Source organism: Dermochelys coriacea, chromosome 27 (assembly GCF_009764565.3).
Source record: "Dermochelys coriacea isolate rDerCor1 chromosome 27, rDerCor1.pri.v4, whole genome shotgun sequence".
In the NCBI taxonomy this organism is placed as follows: domain Eukaryota; kingdom Metazoa; phylum Chordata; order Testudines; family Dermochelyidae; genus Dermochelys; species Dermochelys coriacea.
Window position 1 is genome coordinate 9,401,461 of NC_050094.1, and position 18,516 is coordinate 9,419,976.

The 18,516-nt window shown below is 40.9% G+C and overlaps 1 protein-coding gene across 12 annotated transcripts in view; it reads left to right on the forward strand.

Moving 5' to 3' along the window:
* Nucleotides 1–15,552, forward strand: part of LOC119848895 (speckle type BTB/POZ protein) — a 40,386-nt gene extending 24,834 nt beyond the window's left edge. For 9 of the 12 annotated variants that reach the window (XM_038385249.2, XM_043503569.1, XM_038385252.2 and 6 more), the window contains 9 exons: nt 373–519; nt 1,094–1,215; nt 1,747–1,898; nt 1,998–2,125; nt 8,220–8,397; nt 9,075–9,130; nt 9,565–9,687; nt 13,433–13,575; nt 14,334–15,552. In XM_038385249.2, the coding sequence (XP_038241177.1) occupies nt 442–519; nt 1,094–1,215; nt 1,747–1,898; nt 1,998–2,125; nt 8,220–8,397; nt 9,075–9,130; nt 9,565–9,687; nt 13,433–13,575; nt 14,334–14,478 (1,125 nt within the window). In that variant the 5' untranslated portion in view covers nt 373–441 and the 3' untranslated portion in view covers nt 14,479–15,552. The remainder of the gene's footprint in view (nt 1–372; nt 520–1,093; nt 1,216–1,746; nt 1,899–1,997; nt 2,126–8,219; nt 8,398–9,074; nt 9,131–9,564; nt 9,688–13,432; nt 13,576–14,333) is intronic. The other 3 variants (XM_038385254.2, XM_038385255.2, XM_038385256.2) reach the window with 1 other exon arrangement.
* Nucleotides 15,553–18,516: the final 2,964 nt, after the last annotated feature.

The window sequence follows — 18,516 nt, forward strand, 5'->3', positions numbered from 1 at the left end:
CAGAGGTGTAATTGCAGCTTGGGTAGACATACCTGTGCCAGCTTTTTCCTATCTATTCTGCTAAAAATAGCAGTGTAGATATGCTAGCATGCGCTTCAACGCCAAGGACCCTGGGTATGTACTTCCATTGCTAGTCCACGCTGAAGCCCATGCCACTGCATCTACGCTGCTATTTTAATAGTGCTGATATGTCTACTCAAGCTGCACTCACACCTTGGATGCTGCGTAGACACCCTAACCATGCTTTTGTCTAAAGATGTTGAAAGGAGGGGGTGAGTGTGACTTCTTGTTTTGTTTATGCAAATGTCCTGCAAGTTCTAATGGAACTGCAAGTTCTAATGGAATTGCCCTTTTCTTCTTTTGGGGGGCCAGGTAGGGTGAAGACAGCATAGCTATTTCTTTCACTGAATTGTGAAATCCTGTTTAATCTTCAAACTGGCGATGTCAAGGGTGCCGAGTCCTCCTCCTCCGGCAGAAATGTCGAGTGGACCTGTAGCAGAAAGCTGGTGCTACACTCAGGTAAATTCACAGTGTGCTCAGATGGTCAGTTTACTAAGATTTACACCATACAAAAAGAAGCTTGGTGATCTAATCAAATTTAGAGCCCAGGTTTTCAGAGGTGAAAGTCTAATTACCAACTAACTAAACCAATGCAACTAGGACTACATCAGATTTAGATACAAATATTTAGACTGCTCCATCTCTAAACTCACTGTTTTTTCTTGTGGATCTGCCTATGAATGGAAGCAGCATGGGCTGAGTCAGGTCAGAGGGAGACCAATTTGTCTATCTCCCCTTCTTTCCTGTTTCACTTTTATAGAACTTCCTGAGGTAGACTAAAAAAGTTGTGATGGTCCATTTTGGACATGCAGCTATATATAGAATTAGATTAGTTTTTGCTTCCCTTGGGTTACTTTTCACACATGCAAGGAAGTCAAGTGCCTTGGCAGAACCCACCATAGGTTGCTATGCAGTGCAATCATGGGTGTGGGCAGATCTTAATGATGTCCTTGGATTAGTATAGTTCTTCTCCTATACCTGCTCATTGTGCACAAGCATGACCCTGAATTGCTTCCTTGTTTTGAATCTTCAGATTAAGGTGGTAAAGTTTTCATACATGTGGACTATAAACAATTTCAGCTTCTGCCGGGAGGAAATGGGTGAGGTCATCAAAAGTTCAACCTTTTCATCAGGAGCCAATGATAAACTGAAATGGTAAGAAACATAGCAGAAGATACTTATCACCCAGCATATACAGACTGGAGAGATACGTTAATGCTCTTAGCAGACTGGGAAATATCAAACTTATCTAAACTGCAGAGAGGTCCTGGTTCCCTTGGGCACACACAACATACACTCAGGAAAAAATGTGTTGCCTTGGCACAGTGTTTAGGTGCATACAACATGAAGAACATCAGGATCTGTCTCTGTAGTTTATGGTCTTTATACTTTGCTAATGGAGACCGTTAATAAGTATGTAGCCCTTTCATGATTTTTGTATTGATTGATTGTCCTGTAGACAGATTCATATTTCTGGACCAATCTAAGTGCCGATATAGGATTTGTGAACTAGAAGAAATATCACAGTGTTCTTGTTTTGTTTACCTTAGTCAATGATCAGTGTAGCAGAACTTGTTTGCTGTACACTTTATTGTGTAAACTTTTATAATACTTTTCCATTGAAAGCTGTGAAGGCCTTGCCAGAAAACTGTTCCGAACATCTCATGCAGATGTCTATTTCTACAGGTGTTTGCGTGTGAACCCTAAAGGCTTGGATGAAGAAAGTAAAGATTATCTGTCCCTTTACCTATTATTGGTTAGCTGTCCAAAGAGTGAAGTTCGTGCAAAGTTCAAATTCTCCATCCTCAATGCTAAAGGAGAAGAAACAAAAGCAATGGGTATGTAGCTCTTATCTGTTTGGGTCACTTACTTGTGTTCTATGTTTGTTCATGCTAACAGCACCTGCATTTGTTTGAATCAACATATCTGTCTTTCAGAGAGCCAGCGAGCGTATCGATTTGTACAGGGCAAGGACTGGGGATTCAAGAAGTTCATTAGAAGAGACTTTCTCTTGGATGAGGCCAATGGACTTCTTCCAGATGACAAACTCACTCTCTTCTGTGAGGTAAGTGTCTCTCTGATCAGCTGAAATACTAGCAATTCTCTTGGCTTCAGATACTTACAACTGTCTTTCAGGATTGGTTTTTAAGGAGTCACAGGTGGACACCCTGTGGGGGAGGAATGTTGGCTATGTTTACAGTGCTGTATGGAATTATTTTTTTTTATTTTTATTAATTTGTGACTGACTACAATATTGCCACTTCATTTATTTTTGGTTGCTGTATTTCTGCGGTTACCCTGCAGAGGTAAAGGACAACAACCAAACACATTCAGATGCTCCTTGTCATTCCAGTTCTGGTTCTATATCAACAACACATGATTTGACACTCACTGGAATAATAATCAACTCGGGGGGGTTTTTGGTCCCAAATACTTGATAATATAAGTGAGTCCACGAATAAATTTGGTGATGGAGAAGATGTAATATGAAGATTCCTAAACTTACCCACCGTACATCACTCTTACAGTAGGAAACATTTCTTTATAGCAGTGTGTATTTTTTGATTGTTAAATATATACCTTGCTTGGGTCCCTAAGAATTTACTCCTCTACAAAGGGTGTCATAGAGTAAAACCTCTGATACCTGTCTGAGTCAAAGGGAGAACTTCAGCTAATGACTGATTATTGCCCAGTTCTTTGGGAAAATGTTTCAGCTGGTAGCTACGCAGGAATAATTCTGAAGGGCTGTCGCTATGAGACGAATCCAGTGTTCAAACTGAGCAGGGACTCCCCATGTGAGTTAGAGTGCATTTGAATTAAAAACTGCAACGGTTTGGGACTGTAGGGGATCAAGAACTGCACACAAATATCTTGAAATTGAAAGACGTAGATATACCTTTTGGAGTTCAAGAACAAGCCACATGGATAGTATGCACCTCTGAAGAGGACACGGCAGTGGTAATTTATGTAAACTGTCAGAGATGCATTGAACAGTTCTTAGACTGATCGTGAATGGCTTGAAATTTTGCTTTATGTGCAAAAGGACATATTCTTCCAGAGTGTATGCTTGTAACACCAAACAAGTAATCTTTTTGCTGTTGACCTAGCTCGTGAGAAATAATTTTTGGAGAAATGAAAGATTTCCAAGAGTGTTATGAAGGTCCCTCTCAAAAGCGTACATTTAGGGAGGGTCTTTTTAAAAGTGCTCAGTATTGTCCTAGTTCCAAACATTTTACCATTAACGTCAGTTGGAGCATTAATTTAAATGGGAGCAGATTTTTGGTGAATACTGAGAGCGTTAGAAAATCCTTTTTCTAGTATATTACGTGATCTGTATTGTATTTGCTCAGTGAGATTTTCAAAAGTGCCTCACTGAATTAGGAACACTAGTTTCGTGGACTTTCAATGAAACTTCTGCTTTTAAGTCACCCAGGTACTTCTGAAAATCCCAGTCTCAATGTTGTGTTTCCAAGTATCTCTGATAAGAAATGGGCATTCCAATTATTCACTAGTGAGATTTAGAAAAGGGCTTCTCCTTTAGTTTTCTGTGTTTTCTGAGTGTGTTCTAGCCTCCCTGAGGAAAAGAGTGGGGAATTTTCAAGTGGGTTCTCTGTCCTCTAGTTTCCTGTGGGCAGTATCTTATCTACAGCTATTTGGAGGCCTCCAAAGCACAGTAGAGCCATAAACCAAATTTCAGACCAGGATACCTAAAGTTAGGTGCCTAAATACAGTTATATAGTTTTATTTGACATCCAGGTCTGAAAATATTGGTTTTTAATCTAGTTCTTAAAGTGTCTGTCTTTGAGCCCCAGCATTCTTTTCTCTTCATCCTTTACTGGAAATTAGTGTTCCTGGTACCTATGGATCTTTGCCAGAAGGCAGGGACAGCTGGACCCCTTTTTCTATGTATCACGGACATGATTTTTCATGAGGGTAAAGTTTTTGCTTTTGCTGCAGCAGTCTCCTGAACCAAAAAAGGAAAGGCTTCAATTATAGTTGTACAGGGGTGGCTATTTTCCTCTGCATATTTCTTCCAACATTATAGACTGTATCCATTTGCCTCAGCAGACACCTCGTTTAAGAGACTTATTCAATCAGTAATGTGCTAACTGTTGAGCCATTAGTGTCATGGTTGGGGTCATGCTTTAATTTTGTGGTAATGTTTTTATGGTTGGGGAAAATGTTTCGGATGAGGCCTGTGTAGCTTTAGCAATTTTTGTTTCTTTCCTTTATTATTATTATTTATTATGAATGACTATGAATTGCCATGAATCACAATGAATAGTCAGTGGGCCAGGGAAAGAGAATGTGACTTTATAGCCTGGTAGTTAGGGCACTCGCCAAGGATGTGGGAGATCTGACTTCAAGTTCCTGCTTCAGTTACTATGTAATTACTTCTAAAAAGTGGAACAGCTTCAAGAGGCAAGATGGAGAAAGACCCACACCAGAATATCCCATAGCTGGTGGTTGGGGCATTGTCCTGCAATGTGGAAGACCCAATTTCAAATCCCTTCTCCATTAGGCAGAGGGAGGAGTTGAACCCAGGTTTCCCATGTCCCAGGAGAGCGCCCTAATCACTGAGCTAAAAGTTGTAAGGAGGGTACCGCCAGCTCCTCCTCTTCCTGTTCTGTGAATCATAGGGTTAGAAGGGACCACACGAGTCATTTAGACTAACCCCCTGCCAAGATGCAGGATTTGTTATGTATAAACCATTCAAGACCGATGGCAATCCAGCCTCCTTTGAAAACTTCCAGGGAAGAAGCTTCTACAACCTCCCTAGACAGTCTGTTCCATTGTCCTACTGTTCTTACAGTTAGGAAGTTTTTCCTGAGATTTAATCTAAATCTGCTACGCTATAGTTTGAACCCATTGTCTCTTGTCTTGCCTTCTGTGGCAAAAGAGAACAACTTTTCTCCATCTTTTTTTTTATGGCAGCCTTTCAAATATCTGAAGACGGCTACCATATCCCCCCCCCCTTAATCTCCTCTTTTCTAAACCGAACATACCCAGTTCCTTCAACCTTTGCTCACATGGCTTGCATTCAGTCCCTTTGATCATCTTTATTGCTTGCCTCTGGATCCTTACCAGTTTCTCTATACCCTTTCTATACATTGGTGACTAAAACTTGTTTTCCTTTGACATGAACTGAAACTTTTTTCAATTTTTTTGAATGGCCAGCGAACCAAAAAATCATTATTTGCCCAGCTGTCATTCCGTATCGTTAAGCCAAGTGTCTGCATTCTCCAAGAGAAAAAGAGAATTTGTTCCTGGTCTCACATGGCAATCTTTTTTTCCTGTTGTCTGTTCCATGGTTTGTTCTGTCTGTCTGTCTGTCTATTTTCATTGTGCAGGAGGAGAAGCTTAAGTTTATAGGTTGCTGATGCTGGAGGGGAAGGGAATGAAATTTGTAAGCTTAAAGTTGTTGAGAGGGAACTTTTGTTGGCTTTTGCTGATGCTGTAAGTTTCTTACCACATAAACAGGTGTGCCATATGCTCTTCTAACACTTCTCTGCTTGGCCACAGGTGCCGAGTGCTACTGTTTGCATCTGTGCTTTCGTTTCCCACTCAGAAGCTCTCTAAGGAATTAGGAACACTTGGTATTGAGAGACTATTGTGTGGGGGTTGTCAGTGGTATGTAGGGTTTTGGGGTTGTTGGGGTTTTTTTTGGGTGGGGGAGGTTAAAGGACAGTTCTGTATAGACCAGAAGATTGCTTAATTGTCTCCTCTCTCAGCTGCACCTTCTCTGTTTTGTTCATCTCTAAGTCTGACCCCTGATATCAACTTATTGAGAATGCAGTTGGGGAGGAGAATAATGGTCCTTGTCTAGCATTTTCAGTTCACACCCCACTTGCTCATCAGTTTGGAGATTCTCTGGACTGTCTGTGCAAGTGGTGTTTCACTCTCCAAGACTACATTACCTTTTGCTGTTAAATCACTCTCTAATTCCAGGAAAGTAACTGGCTACAGAGGATTGATATTTGCAGCCTGGAGAGTGGATGGTTTAGTCTTTCCTTAATGTGTCCTTTGGTTATTCTTTCCAGGTAATTTATTTTCTTCATTCCAGGAAGGAATTCACTATGCAGATATCTGGAAAATCTTATTTGGCTGATTCAAAGTCAAAATTCTGGACCCTGAGTATTCATTGTTGAGTTCAGATTGGAATTCCTCTTAGATGAGTCTGAGAAGGGCCTCAGTCATAGCTCTTTGAGTTCAAGTCACTGTTCTTGAAGACCTCTTTTTTTAACAGGTCAAGAAGACATTATAGTTTATGTACTTAGGTGTCTGCTATTTCCTGAAAGCTGTCAAGAAACTGAGTCCAGCCATCAGATCCTGTAGCCAGTTGGCCCTTAATTTTGACCTAATGCATTGACGAAACCTTCCTTTTGAGTTATCAGGGAAGGTCTCCCTCTGCTTCCTTAAAGCTGGTTCCTTGAGTCTATAATGCTTGTCAGGAGGATACAAGAATTGAGAATCTTCTTCTTTTACAGAACCTTGTCAGGGAAAGACTGGGAAAAGATTTATTAAGGCATCTCCCACATTCACTCCAAAAGCTTAATCTCCCTTTCTTCTTTAATCAAGAAACTTCCCTTCCTTGAGGTCCATCTTCACTTGTCAGATATTGTTAGGGTTTGAAATTTACCTTGGATAGGACAGAACAAAACAAGTACAGCTGCAGCCATCCAAATTTCACTTGTGCTGCCCCTATCAGTGTTCTTCAATTTTATAGTGTTTATGGGGTGAAAGTAATTTAATCTCCATGGTCCATTCAGTCTTTGCCCAATCTGAGTCTGCCAAAAAATGTGTCATTTGTCATCTTGCAGTATGGATTCCTGTCCACTAGAAATTGGAAAGATATATCACTAAGGTTCACATTTTGTCACGATTATTTTTAGTAAAAGGCACAGACAGGTCACGGGCTTCTGTGAATTTTTGTTTATTGTCCATGACCTGTCTGTGCCTTTTACTAAAAATTGTGGGGGGAGGGCACGCAGCTAACAGTACCATAGCCCCCGCACCTGCTGCTGGGAGCTCCGGTGTATCCGTTGCCCAAGGGCATAGAGCTGAAGTAGAAAATGTCACTGAGGTCTTTGAAAGTCACAGAATCCGTGGCCTCTCTGACAAAATCATATCCTTAGGCATTACTAACTCATTTCACATAGGCTTCCACAGCCATCACATGGTAGCTACTTTTTGTTGCTACCTAACTTGGCTGAGATTAGAGCTAGTGACCAGGGATCCTCTCCAAATTCCCTGAGTTCTCCAATCCCCACACTAGTTGCAACTTTTTCTTACCCAAGATAGGTTTCAGAGTAGCAGCCGTGTTAGTCTGTATTCGCAAAAAGAAAAGGAGTACTTGTGGCACCTTAGAGACTAACAAATTTATTAGAGCATAAGCTTTCGTGAGCTACAGCTCACTTCATCGGATGCATTTGGTGGAAAAAACAGAGCTCTGTTTTTTCCACCAAATGCATCCGATGAAGTGAGCTGTAGCTCACGAAAGCTTATGCTCTAATAAATTTGTTAGTCTCTAAGGTGCCACAAGTACTCCTTTTCTTTTACCCAAGATAGAAATTCATTGCTTGTAGATAGTATCATTGTAAAAGAAGTGGGGATGCTGAACTTTGCAAGAGGAATACTGGAGCTAAACCAGAGACGGCAATGGTGGAAAAATCTGTAGGGTTGACAACTCATTAGGTGCACAGAATATATCTTATGTTAGTCAGACTCTCCTCTTGTTATGAGCTCTGTTGATCAAGTGCTAGATTATAGAAGACTTTGTACATCTGTGACTTTTCCTGTGTATCACTGTCTCTGACAGCTGCTTGTAGCATTGTCTGTGAAAAAGCTTCTCTATGGGGTAGACTCCAAAAAGTTGATCTAGAGAAAGAACTAGGTCAGGAATGGTGTCCAGAAGATGGGGACTGTTTTCCAGTCCTATTGAGGGAGTTGCCAAATTGGATGGGGGTGGCTTTAGTTTGGTATCTAGCAGGGGAGGACTTGGATGGAGACTGTCTCTGATATAGATGGCTCTTCAATTGGTCATATGTCTATTTCCGCTGTGTTTCGTTTGGGCGATGAGGGTTTGATCTCTGTCTCCCTTCACATGTCCTGGAAAGTGAAGCCTGTTGTAGACAAATTAAAACTCTTCTTCTTTTCAGGTGAGTGTGGTACAGGACTCAGTCAATATCTCTGGCCAGAACACCATGAACATGGTGAAGGTACCTGAGTGCCGCTTGGCGGATGAGTTAGGAGGACTCTGGGAGAATTCTCGCTTCACGGACTGCTGTCTGTGTGTTGCAGGCCAGGAGTTCCAGGCTCACAAAGCCATACTGGCAGGTCGGTATTGACTTGTGCGGGTTTTAGCAGGATGGGAGACAGCAGCATCATGGCAGATGGAGTGCTCTCATAATAAGTCTTTGAGTTACTTCTGCTTTTAGGAAAATGCTCCAGGAAATAGCAGCAAAAGGTGCCTCAGATCCCTGCCAACTATAGTTCTATAGTGAAAGATCCTGCTTTGAATATGGCAGCTAATTTACTGCCATAATGTTGCTGGGGTGGGGGTTCTCTTCCCCTTTAATGGAATTGCCTGCTTCCTCACTAGATGAGAATGGTGGGGAGGGATGTTTGTGACTGACACTGTAATGTGTCCCCCAGAGCAGCTGTGAAGGGAGGTTACCAGCTTTTTCTGAAGCATCTTTGCTCAGTGCCATGAAATATATTTGACTGCATTAGATCTCTGCATTTGCTCTTCAGCCTTGTTTGAAGGGCCACAGGAAACCCTGACTTACACATTTGGAAGTTACATTGACACTTGGTCACCAAAGAAGTTTATAGGTGTAATAGTATTTTGAGTTTTTGACTGCTGCTATCTTGTAATATTTCCTGTCTTAATACCAAGGAAATTGGGGAGGAAAAGCGATTTGGTTATTACCCCTTCTCCCCCAGAGGAGCTGAACGTTATATCTCTAGTATTTTAATTGTATTCGTTTTATTTTTTCCCCCCCCCCCCCCAGCACGTTCCCCAGTTTTCAGTGCCATGTTTGAACATGAGATGGAAGAAAGTAAAAAGGTAAGTGTCTAAAGAGAGAAGCTTTCTCAGCTGGGTGACTAGATCTCAGGTCAATTCTTAATATCCTTGATGACTTGAGAATGTCAGGTAGCAGCTGATGTAACTCATGAGTGCAAATTTTTGAACATTTTGGGTTTTTTTTCATATTGGATACAGAACTCTGCTTTAGCTGCCCTGAAGGGAGGAAGAAAGATCAATGAGACAGTTGTGATGTTTGTTACCCTGGAGAAAGAGTGTGTGGTAGGAGAGGGACAATTAGAGGATATTAAATAAAACAGAACCTTTTTTACTCCCTCTACACACTTTTGTGAGTAGTACATGCTGCTTAAGAGTTCTCTGTATAAATAATTTCAAAATTCAGAAAACTCTAGTGTAAAGAGATCTGTCTCTAGCATCATGTCAGGATCTTAATAATCTTCATTCTCCTGAAACAGAATCGGGTTGAAATCAATGATGTGGAACCTGAAGTTTTTAAGGAAATGATGTGCTTTATTTACACGGGGAAGGCACCTAATCTCGACAAAATGGCTGACGATCTGCTGGCAGCTGCGGACAAGGTACAGTTGGGATTTGTGGTTGTTCGGGGGATTGGCAATGACATATGCCTTGTTTTACATGGTGAGCCTTGGAGATTGCTGCATTGATGTTTTCACAGAGATCCTTGAACTGTACTAAGGGAGTGAGTGTTGGGTGAGGTTAAATGAGCATGTGTGTGCACGTGCACTCATGCACTTGTGTTTCTTGCTGAAAAATACATCTGGGCAGTTCTGTTGAACTGCTCCTATTAGCTGGACCTAGTCTTATATAACATAGAAAAAATGATATAAATACAAAATGCAACTCTTAAGAGGAATTAATGCAAACCATTCTGTCCTCAGCTCAAGTAGTGAGAGGAAATAGAGCACCTCTGTTCTATTAAATTTGTGATGGTCATAAATATTTGTCCCCAGTGCTCATTTGAAAAACTGTCTTAGAACTCAGGGTTCATCTCTGTTCATCATAGTCTAGCGTATGAGCTGGGGATGAGGTAGGAGGCAAGTTCAGAGTGGAACTAGAAATAAGTGGCCAGGGCCCCTGAATCTCAAAAGTAGCATTCTGTTTTGCCAGACAGGGATCATAGTCTTAGTCTTTGCTTTTTCCCTCTAGGCTGGCTGGTAGTGGCAGCTTCTAGCAGGGATGCTCTGAACATAAGGGATGAAGAATGATGTCTTCAGTTTGAGGAGAAATGGGTGCACTAGAGGAAGCTTCTTGCCTTAACCCTGCTGTGACTTTGCAGGGCTAATGCAGGGAGGTATGGGGGATATTCTGGCTAGAGGGCTGGTAGTAGTCCTTGTCTGGCAAGAGCACTGCAGTGGCCTAGCCTGCCAGCCTCTGTCCACCTCCCTTTGGAGCACCAAGGACAGAAGATGCGTTGCTGGCCTATGAGTCATATTTACTGGTGGAAATTCTTAATCTATAACCAGAAGTTTTATTTCCTTTCTTTTGCTTTTAAAAGTGAACTTAGTGCTGGTGAAAGGTGCCAGTTTGACAGCACTGGAGACTAAAGTCCTCTATTTATCCACCAAACAGGTTCAGCACGGGTAGCAGCAGTGCAAGATTCTCCACACTGCCCTGCCATTGTGCCTCAACTCTGACCTGGAGGGACCACCTCTAGGGGTGAGAGCGTAGTTCAGTCTCCATGCTTCTTCAGTCCTTGGATTCTCTTGTGGGTGCCAATTAGTGTGGTGGATTTTAAGATGTGGATGCATGTAACTTTGTTCCACACAAACCACCATGCAGCCATCAAATAGTAACTACTTCCTGTCACTACTAATCAGGGCCTAATTGAAACTGGTGATGTGGAGGTGAAATGCTTCATATGGAGGCTTCGTAATGGCATAACTAGAATTAAAATGTGGAATAATGCAAGCAGATCCATGGGCACAGTAAACCATTGCCATGTGTTTTATTCTGTATTTAAAGAGTATTGATTGAAAGCTCATATGTCATCTTTAAGTGAGGCAAGAGTAAATAAAGAGCAGAAGTATATTAAGGGCAGAGAGTCAGCTTTATGTTTGAATTTCTTGGCTTTGAATAGCTTTTCCTTTTAAACTCCTTGTGTGTCTTTTTAAAAGCAGAAACAGAATCTTTCATGAAAGCATATAAACATCTAATATTTGCCCAAGAGACCTGAAACAGCTTCTTCTGAACTCTTCCAGTCTCTTGGGGGAAAATATGTATTTAGACCCAAAACAAAACATGTCTTCTAAACCCAGGAGACACTATTTCAGTCTCTTGGGTAAGGATGCTATTAGGCAGTTTTTTCAAAAGTGTAATTAAGAAAGAAAGAAAAAAACTTTGTACCTGAGAGACCAGAATGTCTACTTTTTGTCCAGTTACATAATTGGGAGCTGTTATTCGTAGTGAAAATCCATATGAAAATTGTATGGGGGGAAAGAAATTTATTCAGTATACTCAAAATAATATTAAGCTTCTATTAACACAGACAGTAATATGGAATAACTGCTTGCAAAACATCCTCCTTGACCCCAAGTTGAAACACTTTTTTAGTGAGAATTTACTAGATTAATTTGTATATTTCCCTTTCTCACATAGAGGTCAAACTATTAAACAGACTTGCCATCCTCGCTTAGATTCTTTGGCAGGGGAAAACTGTCCTTGCTATGAATGCCATGGTTCAAACTGAAAGGACCATTATGATCAAGTTTTTTATACATGAAAAATGTCTTCTCATATGAAGCTATTGATTTTAACCTTAACTATAATGGAATAAATTCCACCAGAATGTCTAAAAATTAGTTTTACACAATGCCTTTCATACTGTGAGCTTCAAAAATGAGGTAGACACCAGCATTGTAGTGACTGTAGGTAAACTAAGCAGTCCTTATGAGTCCAGATATTCATACACAGTCTCTCACATATTAATGAGGATCTGCCATTAATACAGCTTCTCATCCCAAAGGGTTCCAAAAAGCATTATAAACATACACCAGGATCACTGTATCCACCACTGAAGTGTAGTTGCCTCTCAAATGAAAAGCAGCAGCTCTTTAACAACACTCAATAATGATACTCATCATTTTAAGATAAGAAGTGAGGGAAACCTTACCGTGTTTAAAAATTAGGAGAATTTATGTAGTTTGAATGTAACTACGCAACTAGAATTTGGTCAGAATACTGGGATTGCTGGCCTTATACTTGTGAAGGGCATCATGAGATTCATAATGAGTCAGGACCTCAGTTTTGTTTCATCCAAAAGACATCAACTCCAGGATCAGATCACACAGGCCAAAATTTTCAAAAGTAACTAGTGATTCTAGGTGCCTTAACGTTTTGGTGCCCAACTGAAAGACTTTTTAAATTAAGTCTTATTTTAAGAGGCTGGATGCTCAGCACTTTCTAAAAATCAGATTCTTTTAAGCTGTCAAGTTCAGCATTCCAGATCACTGGTTGCTTTTCAAAGCCTGGATCATAGTGTCTACAGATTGTTTCAGTACATATTCAGGTGCTGCAGAAAGTGGTATGTGAGATATGATAGCTGCACTTCTTCTTAGTGTTCCCCTTCAGTTCCTTATCAGACTACTGACCTGGCCCTACTGAGACTGTTGCAACACAGGATGACTAGAAACTGTTTGAGAAACAGAAGGTAAAGTAGGGCTTTTGCCCAGGCTTTTCAGACGACTTTCAGTTTCTACTTGGATTACCAAAGGAAACAGGTAGAAAGGGCCTTTGTTTAACATCTTAATATAAAAGTAGTACTTTGTGTTTTGAGCAAGGTTCATCTTGACTTGCAGATTAATGGCAAAGAAGCCTAGTGAAAGCTGCCAAAGCATTACTGGAACTAAGAACACCTATGGAGCATTTACAACAGAATAGGTTTGTCCACTGAACAAGAACCATATGTGTAGCAATGGGGTAAGAGAAGCATTAGGTTTCAGCAATATGTAGTGTGAAATATCTGAGATAATAGGAGTTTAAAATGAGAGTTCCAGGTCATCTTTAAGCATGACAACGACACCAGTAATGCTGTAACACAAGAAGGCCGGGATAAGAGTTATGGTTGATATGATGCCTGTCCATTCCTCTGCTCAGGGTGGGCATATAATTACTCTACTCTTTTTTGCTGATCAGAAGCCTCTTATAAATACAGATTGTGTGTGTGTAACTAATGAAGTGGAGAGTCTGTGCAGCATGATAGCATAGTCTTTGTAAATGAAGGGAGAAGCAACACAAATAAAGCTTCAGTGCCGATCAAGTTAAGGCTTTCTCCATTGTAACCATAATTTGGCTTCTTTTTTGCAGTATGCTCTGGAACGCTTGAAGGTGATGTGCGAGGATGCACTGTGCAGTAACCTGTCTGTGGAAAACGCAGCTGAGATTCTCATCCTGGCTGACCTACACAGTGCTGATCAGCTAAAAACTCAAGCTGTGGACTTCATTAACTAGTAAGTTTGCTCCAGTCTTACCCTTGGGCAGGAATGAAACGAATTTGGAGGAGAAAACAAACTACTGAATTTACTCCAGTCCTCTTGTGATTAATAAACCCAGTGGATGAGGGTAGTGATCTTCTTTAAGCTTATAGGTCTGTAGTACCCAAATACAAACATAAATTTGTCTGGCATCCTAGAAAACGCCATTGTTTCTAAGGATGAATTAATGAGTTATCTCTGGGTCAGTTCAGCGGAGGAGTTTTCTGTAGACTATCGAACCGTCTCGCCATTTCAGTGTTGGTGAGAACTTTTAAAATGTAAAATACCAGTAGAGGGAGAGAGAAGTCATTAATATTTGTAAATGTTAATATAGCAGATATTTTCCTAAGTAAAATTGACTATATCGATGTCTGAAATCTCTTGTGGTGCTAGCTGATAATTCTCTTGTCTCCAAGCTATGTGGAGAAATCGTATCTCTTGTCATGAATGGGGATTAAAAGAGAGATGCATTGTGTCTTTCTGGCCTTGGAACATTCATGTTTGAATCATTAAATCTTGCCATGCTGAAGGGACAGTGCAAAGCAAAAGCTAGACCTGCAGGACCAAAACTTGTGAACATACTGTAAGTAATATAACGTGTGCACTAAACAAGAGAGATTCCAAACGAGAGAGAACGAACATCCTCAGGGCATGTGGAAAAAAAATCTGTTTTAATATTGTTTACCCAGCAAAATCAATAACTCCAGATTTTTAATGTTTTGTTTTCTTTCTAGTCATGCTTCTGATGTCATGGAGACCTCAGGCTGGAAGTCCATGGTGGTATCACATCCCCATTTGGTGGCTGAGGCGTATCGCTCTTTGGCCTCTGCACAGTGTCCCTTTCTGGGACCACCACGTAAGCGACTGAAGCAATCATAAGGCCGTGCCTGTCACATGACCCCATGTTTTTCTGGAAGCGGCAGCAGCCATTGCTGCTCTGACCTTGACCATCAGGTAGACAGCGCAATCTGAGGAGCTTTTACTCTGTTGTGGGGGGAAAGACTGCTTTGTGACACCCAGACTTTTTAAAACGGCACCAAGTAACTTGGGGAGAGGGGGGAGGGTGGGCCTGGGGCTCAGGGGCTTTCAACCTAACGAATCCCTGTTGCTGCATCGTCTGTGTGTTCCCTTTGACTTGGCTGAGTCAAATATGGGGTTCTGTTAAGCACCTGCCCACTCAGACTATCCCAGTAGTGGTACTGGCGGGAAATACGTCTCTGTGTCTGACAGCACAGAACAAATCGTCAGACACCTGGAGCAAAGAGGACGTTTTAGTTTTGGAGAGAGTAGGAAAAGAAGAGAATTTCCAGTGAGGTTCCGAAGAGGAAATACATGGTGGGAGCTCCAGTAGTATTTATATAAAAGAATTTAAGTCCTTCCAGTTGTGCTAAAAACTGGACATTTGTGTAACTCCTTAATGCCATTCAGCAACAAGAAGATCAGTTTCTCTGTTAGTAGCACTTGTTGATTGCAAAAAAAAAACAAAAACAAAAAAAAACCTCTTTATACTGAATGACAAGTTGAAGTGAAAAGGGACAGCAAAAGGCTGTGTGCTGAGAAGGATGTGAATAGACTAAAGTCAGCCTTTGCAAATCTACATTGGCTTTCCAGGACCGGGAAATCCGTGCTCTGAAGTGTGCTGTCTGACCAGGACAATGGTTACCTGTTTTTATATATTGTGGGAAATTTTTTTGGCATTTTTCCCTGCTTTATTTTTCCCCCTTTTTTAAAAAAAAAAAAAAAAAAAAAAAAATTATTGTTCATGAATGCTGCGTCAAAGGTCCCTGTCCTGAGTTGCTAAATGATTCTTATCAACTGTTTGTACCTGACTTGCTGACTGTCTAGGAGCCAGTCCTGTTCCTTTCTATTAGTCACTCTTCTTACAGGGAAGAAGTTCCAAAATAGCTGGTAATTTTTTTTCTTTTTGAAAATATAAATAATTACTATTTTGTACTGTGTGGTATCTTTTTTTTTTTTTTTCTTGTTCCCTCTATTTTTAGACTCTTCCCAGTTGAAAACCAATTCCCAAAGGGTTCCGTTCAGTCTGCTATAGGGTATATACTGACACGCCATTCCCAGAATTCAAATGGGATTTATTAAGGGAGGTTGTGCACAGAGCTGCAATGCCAAATTACATTTTATTCCTCTTCTCAGGTATTTTGACAATATCTGCTAACATTTTGTTTTAATACTAGCTGCATAAAGTTGATCCCTAGCCTTACCTGTGTCTGTATTTATATATAAATATGGGAAGGGAGCGCAGTTGTTCAACTGATCTGGTTTATAACAGCAGTATGAAAGGCTGGGTGGCTGAATGCAGGGGAGAGAGGTCATCTGTTTGGGTCATCTTTAGGCCCAGATATCCAGGGAGATTAAATTGAAGCACACTGCTTCAGGATGGTGGGAAACTGTTGTGACTTCAGGATGTCCAGAAAAGGCACGAAATGTACTATAGAGAACAATTTAGCTGTGTCTGGGAAATGGATTAGATGACTTTTGTTTCTAATTTCTGATTCTATTACGATTCCCTTTCACAGCCTTTGTCCCTTGTGTGAAAGAGAGAACCTCCACTCAAATGCTCATGTTTTTTGTTTTGTTTTTGTTTTAAATCATGACGCTGTCTATATTTTCATCAAATGGTGACTTGCAGGAAAGTGTTTCCCCTCACCCATCCCTGTTTGCTAGGTCATTACCATACATGCTGCCTTTTACTTGGCTCATAAATTCCCCTAATATATCTGTTGCTTAAACTCTGACTAAACCTGTGTGTGGGATTTAGTATGCACTTCCTTTTTAGGTAGAGTGAAGCATGTAGCCAACTGTTCACATTCTCCCCACTGCTCCAGCCTTGTAAGAGCTGCAAATTGGCATCCCCAAGTTATAACTACGTTCTAACTTTAAAAGTTTGCTGCTAGCTAATTGAGAGGCATAAAGCTGTCTAATTATCTAAGGAAGCTTTATTTTTACTGAAAAGTTAAAACCACAAAGCTTTCAACCCTTTTGGGATAGCATGACCAACTGTTCTGGGAGTCTCCCTAGATCAGCCTTTCCTGGGGATTCAGACATGCCTACCAGAAGTAAATGGGTTTTGGCGTCACTTGTCCCATCCCTTCTTTGGGGAGGTACTTACTGGAAAGCAAATACAGATTTGGCAGCCTCTTTCCCAGAGGGATGGAGATATACCTGCAGGAAGATAATCAGTTCTGGGACTTGTCTGTCCCAGCCTTTCCTGTAGAGCCAGATATGTCTCCAGGGTATACTCCATGTCATGAAAGTTCTCTGAATTTGGATGCATGAAAGAGGCTACTTGTTCAGATTTTTCCAGTTGAATTAACACTTTGTCAACTTCACACTTTCTCTCTCTCCTTATTTTTTTTTATTTTTTTTTAATTGTAAATGATACAGCTGAAGCCATCTGGTTATAACAACATCAGAGCTGGAGCATACTGTTCATAAACCTCCCACTGACATCCTCCCCTCCCCAGATCTGAAATGTAATTTGAGTTAACTCGCAATCTGTGGCATGTGTTGTTACTGCAGAGATGTTAGTGCCAGTGGAACAGTTGGAGATTTGAATTCCACAAGGAGAGGCATTTTTATCAAAACAATATTTCAGAGAGACGTTTTTACAGAATCTTCTCAGCCACAGTGCAGGGCCGAATTAAGTCTTTGGTCTTGGCCCTGTGGCCCCGATTTCTTCTTCCTCCCCCCAACTCCTCCCACCTTAATACAGTATTACAGGGATATACCCAAGCTTTTGTATAGTCACACATCTGTCTCCATCTGCGTGTTATCTCCCTGCTCAGACTTCCTCCAGTTGCTTCCACACTGAGCTAGAGGCTGCTACTTTCTCAGGGGGAATGAGAAATACCTGCATGAACTTATTAGCTTCTTCAGGCAGCAGTAAAGTATACATCAGCCTAAGCCCAGAAGCAGTGTCTGCTTTTTCTGAACATCCAAGCACCGAATGATCCGTTGCTGGCCAAAGAGATCTCTCACCGACTGCCCCTTGGGCTTTCTGTTTGTTATAGCGTCGGAGTCTACTGAGGTATTTTTCTCCTTTTTGTGTAAGTGTTCGCAGACGAGCTGTTTCCTTTCATCTGGAAAAAAACAACTGAGCGGGGAGAACTGCTGTGCTTTGAAACTGTCTCTTGCTTTGTTCTGGCTCTAAAACTGCTGTTAAGGATAATACTATCTTTTTAAAATATCTGCTATAGCTCCTTCCACTTTCTTTTGTTTCAGAAGACTTCTCAAGTTCAATGCCATGTTTTCTGCAAAGACTTTGCTAAAATAAATAATTTGTTTAATCAATTTGGGCCATGCAGATTTCCCCTCTCTCTCTCGTGACTTCCTTCAAACTTGTGATTCAGAATTACTTAACTTCTTTATTTCTAATGACTTTTCAGTTAATTTCATATGAAAGTATTTAATTATACAAGGTGTCTCTCTGCTTCCCCTCCTCCCCAACCTCCTGCCACTTGGAGCTTTACCTTTGATTCCAGACATTTGCAGCAGCAAATTCTGACTTGGCAATTCTTGTTTTTGTTAATTATCACAAAATTAACCTTAAAAGCACCAGTGGTGCTGTTTTCGTGTTAACAGAAATGGGTGGTTTAAGCAGATTAGTGCCAAATTTGACTGTACGTTAAACTAGGCCAAAGAAATTGGGAGACGGTGGAAAATGTCATGGAGTTGGAGAAATAATACACAGAGAGGCTGAAAATAGACATGAAATAACACAATGAGAACTGTGAATTAGACTTTTTTCCAATAGAAGTTGTCCCTTTGGGTCAGAGTTGAGATTTGTTTGGCAGAGAGTGATTTGAAGAAGTTTGCATTACTGATTTTTGCTGTACTTATTTGGTACCTAGGATTTCAGTCTCCAGGACTCGGTCACTAAATTCACTGGAAGAAGAA